Source organism: Mustela lutreola, chromosome 8 (genome assembly GCF_030435805.1).
Source record: "Mustela lutreola isolate mMusLut2 chromosome 8, mMusLut2.pri, whole genome shotgun sequence".
In the NCBI taxonomy this organism is placed as follows: domain Eukaryota; kingdom Metazoa; phylum Chordata; class Mammalia; order Carnivora; family Mustelidae; genus Mustela; species Mustela lutreola.
In genome coordinates, this window is record NC_081297.1 from 65,212,989 (window position 1) to 65,230,722 (window position 17,734).

The 17,734-nt window shown below is 55.4% G+C and overlaps 1 protein-coding gene across 6 annotated transcripts in view; it reads left to right on the forward strand.

Annotated features, from left to right (window-relative positions):
• Positions 1 to 17,496, forward strand: part of FMNL3 (formin like 3) — a 53,935-nt gene extending 36,439 nt beyond the window's left edge. For 2 of the 6 annotated variants that reach the window (XM_059185426.1, XM_059185431.1), the window contains 23 exons: positions 1,149 to 1,232; positions 3,953 to 4,105; positions 5,415 to 5,523; positions 5,674 to 5,750; positions 6,110 to 6,203; positions 7,301 to 7,375; positions 8,184 to 8,294; positions 8,602 to 8,751; positions 9,116 to 9,217; positions 10,432 to 10,711; positions 11,164 to 11,232; positions 11,314 to 11,438; positions 11,639 to 11,841; positions 12,602 to 12,836; positions 12,964 to 13,032; positions 13,134 to 13,214; positions 13,307 to 13,436; positions 14,001 to 14,161; positions 14,670 to 14,771; positions 15,103 to 15,195; positions 15,466 to 15,589; positions 15,721 to 15,837; positions 16,559 to 17,496. In XM_059185426.1, the coding sequence (XP_059041409.1) occupies positions 1,149 to 1,232; positions 3,953 to 4,105; positions 5,415 to 5,523; positions 5,674 to 5,750; positions 6,110 to 6,203; positions 7,301 to 7,375; positions 8,184 to 8,294; positions 8,602 to 8,751; positions 9,116 to 9,217; positions 10,432 to 10,711; positions 11,164 to 11,232; positions 11,314 to 11,438; positions 11,639 to 11,841; positions 12,602 to 12,836; positions 12,964 to 13,032; positions 13,134 to 13,214; positions 13,307 to 13,436; positions 14,001 to 14,161; positions 14,670 to 14,771; positions 15,103 to 15,195; positions 15,466 to 15,589; positions 15,721 to 15,812 (2,719 nt within the window). In that variant the 3' untranslated portion in view covers positions 15,813 to 15,837; positions 16,559 to 17,496. The remainder of the gene's footprint in view (positions 1 to 1,148; positions 1,233 to 3,952; positions 4,106 to 5,414; positions 5,524 to 5,673; positions 5,751 to 6,109; positions 6,204 to 7,300; positions 7,376 to 8,183; positions 8,295 to 8,601; positions 8,752 to 9,115; positions 9,218 to 10,431; positions 10,712 to 11,163; positions 11,233 to 11,313; positions 11,439 to 11,638; positions 11,842 to 12,601; positions 12,837 to 12,963; positions 13,033 to 13,133; positions 13,215 to 13,306; positions 13,437 to 14,000; positions 14,162 to 14,669; positions 14,772 to 15,102; positions 15,196 to 15,465; positions 15,590 to 15,720; positions 15,838 to 16,558) is intronic. The other 4 variants (XM_059185428.1, XM_059185427.1, XM_059185429.1 and 1 more) reach the window with 4 other exon arrangements.
• Positions 17,497 to 17,734: the final 238 nt, after the last annotated feature.

Genomic DNA, 17,734 nt, shown 5'->3' on the forward strand with positions numbered 1-17,734 from the left:
GTCGGCCCCCAGAGAGGAAGCTAACTTCAGGCAGCTCCGGTGTCAGTCAGCCTCAGCTGAGCCTGGTGCTCCTGGCCCAAGCTCTCACTGTGTCCCAGGGTGTGGCCGGCAAACATGGCGCTGGTGTCCCAGCCTCGGGAGAGAGGCAGCCCTGTTGGGCTGTTGGGTGCAGCTGCCTCTGAAGACCCCCAGACAGCCAAGGGAACGGAGCACTGAGGAGAGTCAGGGTTTTATCCTAAGAGTTTAGTGTTTGTCTGTGTTGTGGAATGAACCTGTTCTGTAATAGCCCTCCTGGGATTGGCTCTTGAATTTCCTTCCAGGCATATCTCAGGCCAAGAGGCCTGAAGGCCGAAGGGTGGAAATGCCCGGGACCATTGTCTTTAGGGTCTTTGTTGTCCGCCTTCCTGCCTCTCTGGCTGAAGGGGCCTGAGTCCTCAGTCTGGCTCTGAGTGGTCATAGTCATTCTGGAGTTACTCGAGCCCCTGACTCTTCTCCCATCCTTTTCTTATTCTGTCAAACTCACCCTGACCAAACACAGAATTGCCGCATATCCCTCTTAGCTCACTGTGGCCCAAACTATCTTTCCTTGAACTTGGTAGAAGGGCCCTTTGGCCCAACATGTCTCTGTTCCAGAGCTCTCTTTGGCCCTTCCTGCCTGTTTTTCGACCACGACTTCAGTCCAGTTGGAGACGTGCTAGCCCTCGTCAGGCACAGCTGTGCACAAGGGCCTGTGGTAAATGCTCTTGATCAACCTCCCCACCTCCCCACAATTCCGCCAATAAACACCAAGCGGGGACAGCACACTCAGTGTTGTGTTAGACACCAAGGACACCGAAACTGAGCCAAAACTCACCGAGACTGAGCCAGGGCCCTGGTTGTTTAGGAGAGCGTACCTGAAAGCTTGGTGCCTGACATGGTATTGGAAGGCCTTGTACCTTTCCCCATCGCTGGCTCCCTGGCCTAGCAAAGGTCTAGGCCCATAATGTCACCATGGATGGGTCTGCCATGGGTTTGGAACCTCAGAGCTTTCCCAGCTTGGTGCTAAGTTCCAGAGGATTCAGGAGTGGGTGTTGGGTCAGAGGCCCCTCACTCTTCTCACCCTCGACCCCCTTTAGCAAACCCCTCCACTATGTGTCCTCTATCCACAGGTGGGTTCGGGAGTTTCTGAATGATGAAAACAAAGGCCTGGATGTGCTGGTGGATTACCTGTCCTTTGCCCAATGTTCGGTCATGTGAGTACCTCCCTGGGGCCGGGGTTGGGGACCGGCAAGGGAGGACACAGTCCCATTCTGATTTGCTGAGGAAGGGTGAGACTGCAGTATGGGAGTCCCAGGCCAGGAGGGAAGAGCCCAGGCAGTGGTGTGGGAGTGGGCAGGCAGCCAGGGAGATGTCTGGGATCTGTAAAGCAGGCCAGGTGGCTAGAGCAGAAGGTACATTTTGGGAAGCAGAAGGAGGGAGATATGGAAAGGGAACTCGGGATTAGAACCCAAAGGATCCAGACTCCAGGCTGAGAGCAGTCCAAGGAAATGTCCTGGCTTCTGGGAGAGACGCCCGGTGGGAGTCAGTCATTTGCCTTTGGAGAGTTGAATCTCCTTTGGGTCTCCAGATGTGAGAGGGTTACTCCAGGTCATTGCTGAAGCAGAGCCCGGGGAGCAGCGGGCATGACCTTTGACCCAGATGGAAAATAAAGTATTCGGAGCCTTTTTCAATCAGTTGGGGGGATGGGGGGGATGAGAAGGTGGTATGAGGTAGTGAAAAGAAGCACTTTCGACTAGGACAGCCACAAAGCTGGGCGTGGGTCTCAGTTATATCCTTGACTCTCAGGGTGACCTCAAGCACATTTGCATCCTCTTATAGAAAAGGGGATCCGTATTCCAGGGTTGTTGTAAGGTTGAGATGATAATGTGTGTAAAGCAACTAGTAGTGTTGGGAAATCTGTTCTGCCCTAGCTGCTTTATTAATTATTGTTATTCAAGGTGGTGTAACCTACCGTAATTACCTGAATATAGGGAAAGAGATTTTATACTCCTCTTTCACGTGATGACTGGGGAATACTTCAGACTTAGAGCCAAGACTTCAATCAGCCCTTGGCTGACTGATCATCCCAGTTTGCCCATGACCTTTCCCAGCCTTGGCACCAAAAGTCCCACGTCCTGGGGAACTCCTCAGTTCTGGGACTCAGTCCTCGCCTTGGCTTTCGCTTTTGCTATTACTGCCCTTACCCCGGGCCCTTCTCTTTTGTCCCCAGATTTTCAGTCTTAGCTCTTTAGGGGTTTGAAGTAACGCGTCTCCTTGGTTTGGCCTGTCACTCTTCCCAGGTCATCCCTCCTTAAAACCAAGAGTGGCCTACTCCCCGTTCCCATCCCAGCAGAATTCAGGCCTCGTGATCCTCCTCTCCTTTTAAAAACGACTCTTTTTATAGAAAGAAATGAAAAACATTTGCTGAAGTGATTTTTTAAAAAAAATTCAGAGCTTTTATAGTAAAAAGATGTAGATCATTTTTCCAAATAAGCCTATCTTTCTCGTTCAAAAAGCAAACAAATCCCAGCTGCTTGAAACCAAAATACGCTGCTGGATCCTCAGTCTTCCAGTGTCCACAGCTGCGCTCTTGACTCTGTTTTCGAAAGAAAGATCCAGGGTAGAGAGAGGGTGTGAAGGGGAGAGAAAGTGTGTCTTGGGAAGGGTTGGAAGGAAAAGGGTGAAGCCAAGCAGAGTCTGGGTGAAGACATTGGTTTGTAAACTGTCTGTACCAGTGCTAGGGAGTTTTCTTACTGACTGAGGGAAGCCACTGGCAAGGTTGCCTGTCAGGGAGCCTCCTCTGATGTTTACTTGAGAACCCCATTAAAATTCTCATCCTCGGGGCTCTGTAGGCTGCCCTGGCTCCTTTGGAACATTCAGTCATCTGCAGAAATCATTTCCTATTTCAGAAAGCCTTGGCCTCTGTGCCTTTGACCTTGGGGTTATGAATGTCTGAGCAGAAGGTTCCCCGGAGGAGGAGCCTGTAGGAGGGCCCCTGCTTGTTCAGTCCTTAATGATCTACTTGGGGGAAGAGGACAGGAAAGAAAAGTGGGACTGGTTTTCCAGAGTGGGTATACCCTGATGTGGGGATTCGTAATGGACTAGGCCCCGGTGATCTCAAGCCATCCTCCTAGTTCTGGCCGCACTCCCAAATGGCTGGTGGCAGTCATAGAAGTACAAAGTGACAGAGAAACCATTCCAACTCCTGTAGGAAAGAAGGACCCCCAGGCCACACCCTCGACCTGTGATTTCTTCCCTCAGGGAAGCTGGAGCCCAGGGAGCCTCTATTCCAGAAAACCTAGCGGTCTCTAGTAGAACCACAGAAAACCCAGCCATTAAGCCCCAGTGCTGGGATGGGACCATGGGACTCTTGAACCTAGTGGCCTCTCCCACTCTAGGTTGGCTGGGACCCCCATTTCCTTTCATTCAGACCTGCCCTTGTGAGCCCAATCCAGAACCAGCCAGGCCCCTTCAGGGTACTGAGAGACCCCTTTGGCTGCTGCCATTAGCCAACCAGCAAGACCAGCGTTGGCCAGTTCTCTACCACACTTCCACAGAGCGGATTCTCCACAGGGAGCCATGGCTTCTTTGAGACGTGGTCTCTAAGGCTGGGAGTGCAGAAAGATTCCCTTGGGGCCCACCAAGAGATCACTCCTGGAGTTGCCTGGTCAGCGGGGAGTCACAGCTCACCCCTGTCAGCACTCCCAACCCTGCAGGTCCCTCTCCAGGTTGCTCCCTGTGCCTCCGCTGCCCTTGTCCTGTGTTAGTGGCTCTCCCGACCAGGGTTGGGTCTCTGCTGCCCAATTCCGCTTTCTGTTCTTGCCATCCTTGCTTCTTACTGCCCTCGAGGTCTACAGGGTGGGGGTGGGCAGGCCAGGGGGCTTAGCACTGAAGTTCTCCTGTGTGTGCGCTTGTGTGTCCTCTCCTGCTCCAGGTTTGACTTTGAGGGTCTGGAGAGTGGTGACGATGGTGCGTTTGACAAGCTCCGGTCCTGGAGCAGGTCCATCGAGGACCTGCAGCCACCCAGCGCCCTGTCAGCCCCCTTCACCAACAGCCTCGCTCGCTCTGCGCGCCAGTCTGTGCTCCGGTATGTGTGCTCTCGCTCTGCCCGCCTGCTGCCTAGCCCCCCCTCCCCCCGTCCCGATCTTGGGGGCCAGGGGTGAGTGCTCATTGCTCCTCCCTCCACTCTTGCTTCCAGGCTCAGCTCTCTTGCCCTCTGCCTGCCAGTCTGTCTCTGGTCTGTCTTCTCTGTCTCCTTGACTCTGCCCAGCAATCTGTCCTGGGTAAGTATATCACCCTTGGCTCTGCCTGCCCCATCTGGGGTTCCAGCTCTCCCCTCTCCACACCCCACCTCGAGAGGCTCCCCCCATTCCTCTTTTTCATTCTTCCATTCCTGCTGGCCTCCTGGATGGGACCAGCCCTCCTGCAGCTCCCTGGTCGTCACTGGTGATCCAGCTCCTCATGTCTGTTGCCTTCTGGCTCTGCATTCTGCGCCATCAACTGCTCCGAGACCAGCTCCCACCCAGCATGCCCGCCGCTCACCTTCCCTTCATTTCTTCCTTTTCTCTCCAAGCCTGCCTTGTGTTCATATATATATACATATATATATATATATATATATATTTTTTTTTTAATTTAGCTTAATTTAATTTTTATTTATTTTGGTACTTTAGGAGCTGTCCTGCCTGGAGGCAGGTGGACAGACCAGATGACTTTTCAGAGCCCCTCCTACCCAGGGAGGCTGTCCTCTGGGCCCTGTGCCCCTTTCTGTGGTCTGTGTCCCTCTTGTGGCCATGCTTTTCTCTGGGTTTCCTTTGGGTTTTGTCCCTCTGACACTGCTCGTCATTCTCATCATTCTCGTCATGCCTGAGCACACATCATTTGTGCGTCCTCTTTCTTTCATGAAACACCTCTGGGGGCCAATCGAGAGGTAGCCCCTGGCCCTCCTATTGTCTTGGGGGGGGGGGGTTTGGTCTGCCTTTCTGAGACATAGAAGTGGGATGGGAGCCAAGATGCTCCTGCCCCAGGGAATTCATGGAAGATGCAGCGACTGGAAGGAAGAGGAGGGAAGGCTCAGAGGAACATCTCCCTGGATCCATCTTGAGGCCCAGGAAGGCCTGCACACCTGCCATTGTATTTCGCAGGGCTCCTGGGCTCAGGACGGTTTGGGCACTGATTATAAAGCTGGGATCCTGGATATTTATTCCCAAAGGTCAATGGCAGAGCGATGAAAACAACTGAGCACCCTGACTGCCCCTCCCCCATCGCTCTCAAGGGCGTCAGTTCAAGGCCCCCTGTTCCCCTTTCTGGGAGCTGCAGTGGCACAGCCAGCTGTTGGCTGTCAGGGTGATGGCAAGCACTCCTAGTCCCTTCACCAGCAGCTCCCTCTTCCCCAGGTACAGCACTCTCCCTGGGCGCAGGGCCCTGAAGAACTCCCGCCTGGTGAGCCAGAAGGATGATGTCCACGTCTGCATCCTTTGCCTCAGAGCCATCATGAACTATCAGGTAAGTGGGCAGCACTAGCCGCGGAAGCTCTACCCGTCCTGCCTCATATGCTGAACTCAAAGAGCAGGGAGGGCACCAGGAGGTCCAGCAGGGAGCTGCCTTCCCCACCATCAAGGTCTTCCTTCCTTCTGTCCTTTCCCCTTATTACAGTATGGCTTCAACCTGGTCATGTCCCACCCTCATGCTGTCAATGAGATCGCACTCAGCCTCAACAACAAGAATCCAAGGTGAGTTCCTTCCTTCCCCTCTCCTCCTGACTGTGTACAGGGCTCTAGAGATCGGGGCTCCACTTGGCCCTGACATGCAGTCACGCCTGCCTGGCCTCCGGGGGCCTGTGGCTTATGTCAGAGCCTTGATTCTGCTCCCTCACCTCCCCTCCAGAGGACGGGGAATGTCCCTGGCTTTCCTCTGGTCTGCACAGCTCAGTGAGGGACAAGCCTTCCTTCCCCTGCTTTCTTTTTGAAACCCACTCCCCTGACTCCTGAGGCTGTGTCTGCTCTGAAAGGGCTCACCTCCTCATGGAGGCAAACTGTGTGGCAGCCAGGGTGGGGAGCGAGGAGCTTAATCCTTTTTCTTCACCCCTTAGGACCAAAGCCCTTGTCTTGGAGCTCTTGGCAGCTGTGTGTTTGGTGCGGGGAGGTCATGAAATCATTCTTGCTGCCTTTGACAATTTCAAAGAGGTCAGTCTCCTACATTTGTGCGTGTTTTGAGGAGGTGGGGAGCTAGCCAGGGAAGCACCCCTTGCTCTGATCTCACACAGCCCAGTGATGATTTTTCACAGCCTGTGCTTAACTAAGAAGCCTGCCCTGTCTACTTTTTTTTTTTTTTTTTTCCCCCGCACCAAAACTGGAACTTCTGCCTTACAGATCTTATGGTAAGACAGCTCCTGAATGGCCCCCTGAAGAGGCCCTCACTTGAGGGCTGCAGTCCAGTGGCACTAACCTAGCCATGCATCTGCCTATCTGAGGAGCTTGTTAAACTTACTCCTGCGGGGCTGAGGACCTGTGCTTTAACAGGGCCCCTCAAGTGGCTCTGAGGCAGAGAACCCACTGGTAGAACCCAAGGCAGACATGTTTGCAGTGTGGGGAGAAGGCAAGCAAGGATTGTCTTGAGTTGTTGGCTGTTACTGGTGAGGGGAGAGGAAGCTCCTACTTGGAATTTCCCCAGCTTCTGGGCCTGACTCTGAAACCCTCATCTGCTTGAATATAGGATTCCTCGATGTCCAGTCGCAGCAGCTGGTCCCACCCCTTCCTCCTCTTTGGACCTCTTCCCTAGCATCCATTGTTCAAGCCAGGAAATGGCTCTTCCTCCCTGAAGCCAGAGGCTCAGCAGAGTCTCTGGACCCCTCTCAGCACAGGAGCTTTCCTGCACCCTGGACCCTCTCCTGTGTCCCCACTAGGACCTCAGCTATGTCTTCCCACCTCCCTCCTTCCTTCCTCCTTCCTTCAATAACTGAGCAACTGTGTTTCTTCTTGGCCTACCCCCCAGAGGCTCCTAAAGGCCAGACTAATGGCCCAGGCTTTACTGGGTACCCTTGGCAAGTTGATGGGAGACCAGTGACCCAAGGCAATGGCAGGTCCCAGGTTTTCTTCTACTTGGACAGCTTGTTATGCTTACAGGCTTTTTTCTATGTGTTGCAAATGTTTCCTTGCCTAGAAAGAGTCGTGGTTAAGCTTAGTCTGAACAAGTCCCTTTGCTGTGATGTTCCTGGGAGCAGGGCTCAAGGGCTTAGGTTCTGCACGGGCTAGAGCTTCTCACTGAGAAATTTGCTTGGCAGGTATGCAAGGAGCTACACCGCTTTGAGAAACTGATGGAGTATTTCCGGAATGAGGACAGCAACATCGACTTCATGGTGAGGAGCTGGGCCTGGGTCAGGCGCATGCCCAGTAGGCTCCCATGCTCCCTGAGAACAGGTCCAAGCCAACAGCTTATCTTGGTATTCTGTCTAGAAACTAGAATGATTCTCGGGCGCCTGGGTGGCTCAGTGGGTTAGGCCGCTGCCTTCGGCTCAGGTCATGATCTCAGGGTCCTGGGATCGAGTCCCACATCGGGCTCTCTGCTTGGCGGGGAGCCTGCTTCCCTTCCTCTCTCTCTGCCTGCCTCTCTGTCTACTTGTGATCTATCTCTGTCAAATAAATAAATAAATCTTTAAAAAAAAAAAAAAAAAAAAAAGAAACTAGAATGATTCTCTCCACTCGTAAGTGCTCCTTGTCTACTTATCTACCCCAGAGACCTTTTAGGAACTTCAGGACAGTAACATTTTTGTGTCTTGGGTTCCTCTCCTTTCCCCCTTTATGTGGCCTTACTGCACCTGATTTGGCTCCTTTCAAGCTGCTTTGCTTCGCCCAACCTTTTCCTCTAGCCTCTCTTCCCTTCAGCCTCCAATCTTTAGTTACGTAGTGTTGTCTCCAGAAATACCTGTTGAACTTTAAAGGAAATCAGCTGTATCTTCATTTCTGCCTATTTCTCACGTAATTTACTTCTTTCCGTACACTGAATCTTAAGTTTGATATTTTTTAAGCTAAAATACTCTTATTGTTCCCAGAAAGACTTTTTTAATTCACTCTTTTGAGTACCCCCGTGAGGATAGTGGTTCAAACGCCCGGGCTCTGCAGTCTCTTCTGGCCTGCCCTGCCTCTGACCCTCCGGCTTCTCCCCAGGTGGCCTGCATGCAGTTTATCAACATCGTGGTGCACTCAGTAGAGGACATGAACTTTCGGGTGCACCTGCAGTATGAGTTCACCAAGCTGGGGCTGGAGGAGTTCTTGCAGGTGAGCTGGACTCAAGCCTCTGCCTGGGATGAACTTGGGGGCAAAGGATCGGCTTAGTCCTATCACCAAGTGTTCTTCTATGAGACCCTAGTCATGGACGCTCTTGGATGCCTTTCTGTCGCCCGCGGGCCTGGGGCCCTCCTGCAGGGGGCGCTGTCTAACTTGGCAGCTCCACGGGGTGAGAATCTGCATGGCTGCAGAAGGAACTCCCTGGGTCTTCCTGTCTAGGAAGTGGTCATGGAGGGTGATGAGGGCCACGTCTCTGTCGGAAGGCTCCTCCAACTACTACCGTGTCTGCTCTTCCCAGAAGTCAAGGCACACAGAGAGCGAGAAGCTGCAGGTGCAGATCCAGGCATACCTGGACAACGTATTTGACGTGGGAGGCTTGCTGGAGGATGCGGAGACCAAGAACGTGGCCCTGGAGAAGGTGGAGGAGCTGGAGGAACATGTGTCCCATGTAAGTAGCCCTCTTTTGCTGCCAGAACTACCACTGAGGGTGGGAAGAGTTCCATACTGAGGCCCAGGGAAGCCTCAGAACCTGACACACTCTGGCCGAGGCCGGGGATAATTCATAGGTTAGGACACACACTGACCTCTAGGACTGGGCGTGAGGTGGCCTCAGGCTTGAGAGAGTCAGATGTGGTCTGTTTCACAGAGTCTCAGACCCTGGGCCCATGGGAGTGATGCAGGGAAGCCACCGGGCCCCTCGGCCTCAGGAGCCCCGCATGCGGGGATTGGGCCCAGGTCCTGACGGAGGCTCCAGTTATGCAAAGCACCCAGGCTTTAGGGCCAGCGCCAGACCTGTTCTTCCCATCCTGCAGCTCACAGAGAAGCTTCTGGACCTGGAGAATGAGAACATGATGCGTGTGGCAGAGCTAGAGAAGCAGCTGCTGCAGCGGGAGAAGGAACTAGAGAGCGTCAAGGTACCAAGTAATCTGGGGGAAGGCCCTGTTCATAAACTGCATGCAGGCATGGGGACCTGGCTTGGTTTGGCTTTTCTTTTCTTTTTTCCGTTCTTCCTTTCTTTCTCTCTCCTTTTCTTCCTTTCCTTCTTCCTTTATTTTCAATATTTCTCTTATCAATTTATTTTTTATCTCTTTGCTTTTTCTTTTCTTTTCTTTTTGAAGATTTTATTTATTTGACAGATCACAAGTAGGTAGAGAGAGTGGGGGAAGCAGGCTCCCAGCTGAGCAGAGAACCCGATGCGGGGCTCAATCCCAGGACCCTGGGATCATGACCTGAGCCAAAGGCAGAGGGTTTAACCCACTGAGCCACCCAGACACCTCCTCTTTGTTCTTTCATACAGTCAGCTCCATCCTATTATAAGAAACGCATCTGAAAATCAGTTTTTTATTTGGCTTTTTTGTCTTGAGTCGTGTCAAGTCTTTGAAAATCCAGATCTTGGTTCATACTTGAGGCACTCAGAGGAGGGTGGGCTGATGACTTCACCCCATTTTTTAGTTGGCGACGGAACCTGAGTCCAGAGTGGGCCGGATGCTCACAGAGGAGGGTGGGAGCAAGGGGGTACCCGCAGGCACCTCTGGTATCCAGGCCTCCTTCTACCAGCCCCTCTCACTGCTTTTCCCTCCCCTGTGTAATGGGCAGGCTGAGTAGCTCCAAGGCTATCCACCAGGTATCCTGAGTTGGGAGGCCAGGGGCTTGATATACATCCGTCAGGACCCTACTGAGAGTCCAGAGTGCTGTTCTAGGGAGTATGGAGGATACAGAGATGGCTAGGGCAGGGTATTGTCCACAGGGGGCTGCCCAGGAGTGATTACACAAGGTGAAATGCAGTGGGAACAGTGGAGGCCCAGAGGGCTGAGGATGGTGTGGCCGGCTGGAGTCAGGCCCAGGAGGTGTGCCCAGTAGCAGCTTCTGGCCCTGGCCTTGAGGAACCAGTGAGTCTAAGGCCGGGTCCAAGAGGAAGCACCCTGGAGGGTACCCTCTGGGCCAGCGGCTCTGTAGCTCACCTCTCATTCTGTGCAGTCCAGGCTCCCTGGCCCCCACCTGGGTTCCTGCTGCTCTCTGCCTCTAGGTACCCTCCCAGAGACCCCAGTGGAGAAACCTGGAAGGGCCACTCTCAGGAGCAACTCCGGCTGTGTCTTCCACTTACCCTTTCCCCACTGTCTCCCACTAGGAGACTTACGAGAACACCAGCCACCAGGTACACACGCTGCGGCGGCTCATTAAAGAGAAGGAGGAGGCCTTCCAGCGCCGATGTCACTTGGAGCCTGGGGCACGGGGCCTGGAGTCAGTGGGCAGCGAGGCCCTGGCCCGGATAGGCCCTGCAGAGCTGGGTGAGGGCCTGCTGCCCTCTGATTTGGACCTCCTGGCTCCAGCCCCACCGCCCGAGGAGGCCCTGCCGCTGCCTCCACCGCCAGCTCCTCCCCTGCCCCCACCACCACCCCCGTTACCAGGTGAGGAAGACTGTGGCAGCCCCAAGGGGCAGCCCCATCTCAGGGCCACACTGAAACCCCAGGTGGCGGTGCCTCCCTTAGGGAGAAGCCAGGGACATGGGTGGAAGGATGTGAAGTTGAGTGGGAACGCGCTGAGGGAGGGAAAGAGTCTCAGGTTACTGGGGAAGGGGCATATGAAAGTAGACATGGTCTATTGTAAGGATCGTAAAGGAGCCGTTCCTGATTCTTCTGAGGATGGCCACGGAGAGGGCTCAGACCAGAGCAGGAAATAGTGGGCCAGAGGCCAGCGAGATCTGCTCTACCAGAGTTAGGACCCCTGGGAGCCACAGGGGCAGGGATTCACACATTCTCTTTCCCCTGGAGACTTTGCAGACAGGTGGGGTGGCATGAGGGAAGGGATCTCTGAAGAGTCTTTTGGGCCCTGGGTCATGGTGGCATTTCTTTTCCCCCAGATAAGTGTCCCCCAGCCCCACCTCTCCCTGGTGCTGCTCCCTCTGTGGTGTTGACAGTAGGCCTGTCAGGTGAGTGCCCCGTCTCTGGGCAGGGCTAGAGGGACGGAGGAAGAGTGTCCTCAGCCCTCACTGATCTTCCTTCCAAATCAGCCATTCGCATCAAGAAACCCATCAAGACCAAGTTCCGGTTGCCTGTCTTCAATTGGACAGCATTGAAACCCAACCAGATCAGCGGCACTGTCTTCAGTGAACTTGACGATGAGAAGATCTTGGAGGTAGCAAGACCTGGAGCCCTTAGCAGTGGGGTTGTGGGTTGGGGACCAGATCATGCTTTTAGCCAGATCTCCTGGCCTTAGAAATGCCATCAGACTCAGGCATCTGCGCACCAGAGCTGAGCAGACATTGGGTGCACTGTCCAGGGGGTCTTCTAGTCAGATAGCCCACTGCATTTTCCCTTCTCGTTACCCCCTGCCAGGACCTAGACCTGGACAAATTTGAAGAACTGTTCAAGACAAAAGCCCAGGGCCCCGCTCTTGACCTAATCTGCTCTAAGAACAAGACAGCGCAAAAGGCCGCCAGCAAGGTGACCCTATTGGAAGCCAATCGTGCCAAGAACCTGGCCATCACCCTCCGCAAGGCTGGCCGCTCGGCAGAGGAGATCTGCAGGGCCATCCACACGTGAGGCTCCCGCTGACCTCATCCTGGTCCCAGTCAGCTGGCAACCCAGTTCTCTACCCAGGATCCTGGCCTTCCCTGGATTCCAGGGCATCAACATCTCACACCCCTCAGTCATCCCCTGGTTTGGCCAGAACTCAGTGCATCTGTGCTGTGTGCCAGGCACATAGAGAGGTGCTGGAGATTCAGCCCAGACCTTTACTCAAGTTGCTGCCAGTCTCTGGGGAACAGTCCAGTAACACTGGGTGATAACTACCCAGGTGGTGGAGGTATAGGCAGCTTCGGGGGAACAGAGCAGGCCAGGTAGCTGAGCCTGGTGATCAGGGAAGGCTTCCTGGAGGAGGTGAAATCTCACCTGTGACCTGACCTGAGGAAGTAGATGAAGTCCATTTCAGTGCCTGGAGGGAGAACATGATGCCCTAGGGACTGGAAATTGACTATGACTTCAGTGTAGGAGGAGAGTAGGAGAGACAGGGTAGACCCAGGTGGGCAGAAGTCTTGCAGGCTGAGCCTCGTAAGCCACGCTCAGGTGTAAAGATTTCTCCCTGGGGTAGAGGGGAGACACTGAAGGGTGTTTAAATAGGCCATGGAATGTTCCCCTAGGATAGTTAGTCATGCTCTGATAGTGAAGCAATGGGCACTCAACCTCTGGCTGTGTCCTGCTCACAGAACCCACACTTAGGCCTTCCAGGGCCCAGAGAATAAAGGGGTGTCGGATACTAGGCAGACACAAGACCTGAGGTGGCTCCTTCTTCCAACACAGGTTTGACCTCCAGACGCTGCCCGTGGACTTTGTGGAGTGCCTGATGCGCTTCCTGCCCACGGAGGCCGAGGTGAAGCTGCTGCGGCAGTATGAGCGGGAGCGGCAGCCGCTGGATGAGCTGGCGGCCGAGGACCGCTTCATGCTGCTCTTCAGCAAGGTGGAGCGGCTGACACAGCGGATGGCCGGCATGGCCTTCCTGGGCAACTTCCAGGACAACCTGCAGATGCTCACACCGGTACAGCCTCCGTCCAGGTCCCCAAGGCCCCAACCCCACTCGTGAGCCCCCTCCCCTGCCTGCCCTGTCAGGCTGACATTGCCCCATTGGGACCTGGGCTGACGCGACTCTTCATCTTGCCTTCCAGCAACTCAACGCCATCATTGCCGCCTCTGCCTCTGTCAAGTCCTCCCAGAAGCTGAAGCAGATGTTGGAGGTGGGGAGGGGTTTTGAACACCTGCACATGCCTGTCAGCTTGGGTGGAGGGAGGAGCCTGCAGGGCCTGGCCTGACCTACTCCCCTGCATCTCTTGGACAGATCATACTTGCCCTGGGGAACTATATGAATAGCAGCAAGCGAGGTGCTGTGTATGGCTTCAAGCTCCAGAGCCTGGATCTGGTAAGACGGCGGGGGCAACTCTGGGGCCAGGAAGCCTGAGGAGCTGTGGCATTCGGCCCTGTCTCTCACCACCCCTCACCGCCCTCTCCCAGCTGCTGGACACCAAGTCCACTGACAGGAAGATGACATTGCTGCATTTCATCGCCTTGACGGTGAAGGAGAAGTATCCAGACCTGGCCAACTTCTGGCATGAGCTACACTTCGTGGAGAAGGCCGCGGCAGGTGAGGGGAGCCTGGCCTGGCCAGCCTGCCCACGTGTCTAGCCCAGGACAATCCCAGGAAGCTCAGGAGAGGGAACACTTGGGTCCCTTCGGTTCTGGGTTTCGTTGTCTCCTTTCTGACCCCTTCAAAGCTTTCCGCTGGGGCCATGGTTAGGGGCCACCTCAGAGGGAGTCTTCCTGCAGGCCCCCGTGGGACCCAGGCAGAGGGACAGAAGCAGCTCTCTGCTCCCAACTCCTCGGAGCTGGCCCTGGACACTCTGTTTCTCTGTGATGTGTGAAGGGCTTAGAAAAACCATAAGGTCCCCATAGACTTAAGGCAGCTGATATTTCTGCCCCAGGCCTGAGGCAGCTCCGTTTTGGAGACCAGCAGCCTCTCTGGCTTGCCTTCTTGTGCTATCTTGCTCTCGGGGTCATGAGCTCACAGCCCCCATTTCCCTTACCTCTGTGCAAGCCCCGTTAGCTGGGTCTATGGTTCTTGGTGGCCACCAGGTGGCTCAGGAAGCAGGGGCATGAGAACCTGAGGCTGCCGCCAAGCAGGCCTCAGCCCAGGCTCTGGTGACCACAGTGTCCCTGGAGAACGTGCTGCTAGACGTGAAGGAGCTGGGCCGGGGCATGGAGCTGATTCGGCGGGAATGCGGCATCCATGACAACAGCGTCCTTCGGAACTTCCTTAGCACTAACGAAGGCAAACTGGACAAGCTCCAGCGTGACGCCAAGACGGCCGAGGTGGGCGAAGGGTGGAGGCAGGCGAACAGCCAGGGCCAAGGCCCTGTGCCCCTCCAGATGGGCTTTGTTCTGCTTCTTGGACCAAAGAATAACTTTATTATTATTATTTTTTAAAGATTTATTTATTTGAGACAGATAGAGGGGGCAAGTGCATGCAGGGAGGAGGGGCAGAGGGAGAAGGGGAGTCTTAAGTAGACCCTGAGATCATGCTCTGAATGTGACGGTCTGTGCCACCCAGGTACCCCTGGACCGAAGAACATTTCTCACGTGGTTGACCGACTGCATGTGGGGGAGAGGGGATTTGAGCGTGGCCAGCAGCCATGTCTGAGGACATACTCAATGGACCTTGGGGAGCCCCAGGTTCTTTCTCCTCCCACAGGGGCTGGGGGCTGCTGGCTTTCCTCCTTTGGCCCCAAGCACTGTATTGTGTGGGCCTCCTGTCCCTGCTGGAGAGCCAGGCTTGTCCTGCTCTGCCAGACCGACCCCCTTCTGTTCACCCCTTCCCCAGGAGGCCTATAATGCGGTTGTGCGCTACTTCGGTGAGAGTCCCAAAACCACACCCCCTTCTGTATTCTTCCCAGTGTTCGTCCGATTCATTCGTTCTTACAAGGTGAGCGGAATAGAGGCTTTTACAAAGGAATCTAGCTGAAAGAAAACTGGTAGGGGGAGGGAGGGCTGGGCTCCAAGTCTGGGCCTTTTCTGTCTCCTCCTTGGAGTCTTGGGAGGGAGCAATGGAAGCTGGCCACAGGCCTCTCAGCTGTGAACTGGTGGGCAGGGTGGGGGCCCAGGCTTCCTGTCATTGTTTGGGGCAGGAAGTGCCCCTCCAGAGGGTGGCCACCTGGGGTTGCTGGTCCCACTGCCACCCATTCTCCACCCTCTGTGGCAGCCCCGCCCCTCACAGCCTGTGTGAGCCTCACCACCCCACCCCCCACGGTTCTTAGGAAGCAGAACAAGAGAATGAAGCTAGAAAGAAGCAGGAGGAGGTAATGCGGGAGAAGCAGCTGGCTCAGGAAGCCAAGAAACTGGATGCCAAGGTGGGTGGGACCAAGAGCTGGGGCCTGGAGGAGAGGATTAGGACGGGGTGGAGGGAGAACTAGAGAGATGGAAAACTGGAGCCCAGAGACCACCCAAAGGGCCGGAGACTGGAGTCCAAAGCGATGGGGGGCTTTGGGAAGGGATTCCCGGGCAGGGATCGGGGATGGGCTGCTGTGTACAACCAAGGGCATCCTCAGACTGCATCTTGGGGCAGGAACCAGCCATGGTAGGTAGGGATAACTCCCCTCCCCTTCAATGCTCGGCCCTAGACCCCATCTCAGCGGAACAAGTGGCAACAGCAGGAGCTAATCGCAGAGCTGAGGCGGCGCCAGGCCAAGGAGCATCGGCCTGTTTACGAGGGGAAGGATGGTACCATTGAGGACATCATTACAGGTGGGGCCCTCGTCCCTCCCTCGGGCTTGGCCACTGGGCCTGGCTCCCCAACTCCAACCTCACCCCTTTGGGCCCTCCTCCCACCCCATCCCCACGAGGCCTGACCGCTGTGTCTCTTTCCTGGGCCACAGTGTTGAAGAGTGTCCCTTTCACGGCCCGTACTGCCAAGCGGGGCTCACGCTTCTTCTGCGATGCAGCCCACCATGATGAGTCAAACTGTTAACCCCCAAGGCTGGGGCTCTTGACAGGTACCGGGCACCACAGCTGCCCTCTCTGCATGCCCACCTCCCCGGGTTCCTCCTGGGCCCGCAGGCACCTCCTCCCCTGCATGACTTGGAACCGTCCTCTGGCAGCCTCACGGTGATGGGGGCACATACTTCTCCATTTGCATGCCCAGTGCTCCGAGAAGCATGGCTTGTCCCCTTGCATGTGCCTTTGGGGAAGTGGTGTCTCCCACTAATGCTGTCCTGGCTTCTACTAAGCCCTGAAGGGTAGGGAGCTTCCACAGTGGGCAGGACCTGGACACCACCTCTCCATGCTGAGGCCGAGGCCCCCTCCATTCCCAGGCCTGGGTATCTTTTGTGACTTGTACCACCCCCTCCCGCCCCCACCATACAGAACGCTGGCAGTAGCTGTTGCCCTGCCAACAGCAACTGATGTCCCTTAACCGGTTTCCTGACACTCAGCCTACCTGGGGGCTCTCCTCAGCATCTGGCTATCACCAAGTCTACTTTGTCTCTGCCGCTGCCCAGCGGCCTCTAGTCACAACCTGGTCCTCCGAAGATGCAGAGTCCCGGCAGGCTCCCTGACCATTCCCTCTGGCCTCTCTTAAGGCTTCTCCTTCCTCGGCCTCATGACTGGCTCTTCTTTGGCCCTGCCTGTGGGGCTGCTCCTCAAGGGTATGTTCTGACAGAGGGTGGGCCTGGCCCAGCTTCCTTGCCTGTTTACAGGCCTCTGTCTTCCCCACAGGCCTTCACCACCAGCCCATTGTCGTTCGCCACCAAGCCAGGAGTGCCGCACCACCCAGCGGGCCCCCCCGGGCTCCAGGCCCCCACTAAGAACACCCTGAAGGCAGAAGCACTTCAGCTCTTCAACCTGTGGACCTGGGGCCCTGGAACTAGTCGAGGGTGCAGTGCAGGGCTGTGCTGCTCTCTGCCTAGCATCCACCCCAGCTCTCAAAGCTGCATGTGCCTGACACCACCAGGGGCCCTGGGTCTCCTGGGGCCTGGCACTTCCCTGGTGCCTCTAGGACTGCACTTCAGCCCCACGGTCTTCAGCTTCATTTCCCAACTGAAAGGTCACCAAAGGTCAGCTCAGAGCTGGGAAAAGGCATTTCTAGCTTTAGCCTGTATAGGGGCCCACAGCCCCCTTTGTCACTAGGTCAGAGGAACAAGAAGGGAAAGCAGATACCCCTTCTTTTTTTTCCCCCCTTCCTTTTTGCAGGCTCTTGGTCAGCTGTGGTCTGTAAGTATCCAGACTCGGGGGGGTCCAGGACTCTACAAGTCTCAGATCATCTTTTACCAGGAGCAAGGCCCACCTAAGCCTGGTCCCCACCCAGCTGGGCCCTGGTAATAAGGGTAAAGGAGAGATACCATGCTTACTGCCCTTAGCCCCTTCCACTCTAGGCTGGCTCTGTCCTTGTTGCGTGGGCAGAGGGTAGAGGTTCTCCCGGGACTGCTAGAGAAAGGGCGCACGGTCAGCACCCTCGCCCCCTTTCCACAACTAGGATATTTTGGCAGGGGACTGGGGCACAGCGGTCTTAGCTGTTTTCTCAGTCTTTTGCAAGTTTGTCCCAGCCCCCGCAGGGGAATACAGGGACCCAATTCTTTCTGTACATGTACCACCTCCCTTCTCTCATGTACATAAATCCCAGACCTTCCTTCTCCCAACAAAGGCTTGAAGCACCAGGCCTGACTTTGTCTCCTCTTTGTTGGGGGAGTGGAGGCAGGGTGCCTAGGGTGGCCGTTTAGTCTGACCTGAACCACAGGGACAGAAAGGAGGCCACATGGAGCCTGCCGTCTGCTTGGGGGAGGTAAGCATAAGAGCCTGGGGAAGGGGAACCAGGCTGGTTGGGCTCCAACCACACAAAAGGAGGCCGGCCTGCGACGGGACACTAGTGCTCTCTGCTGGCCACGCGTGCACCTG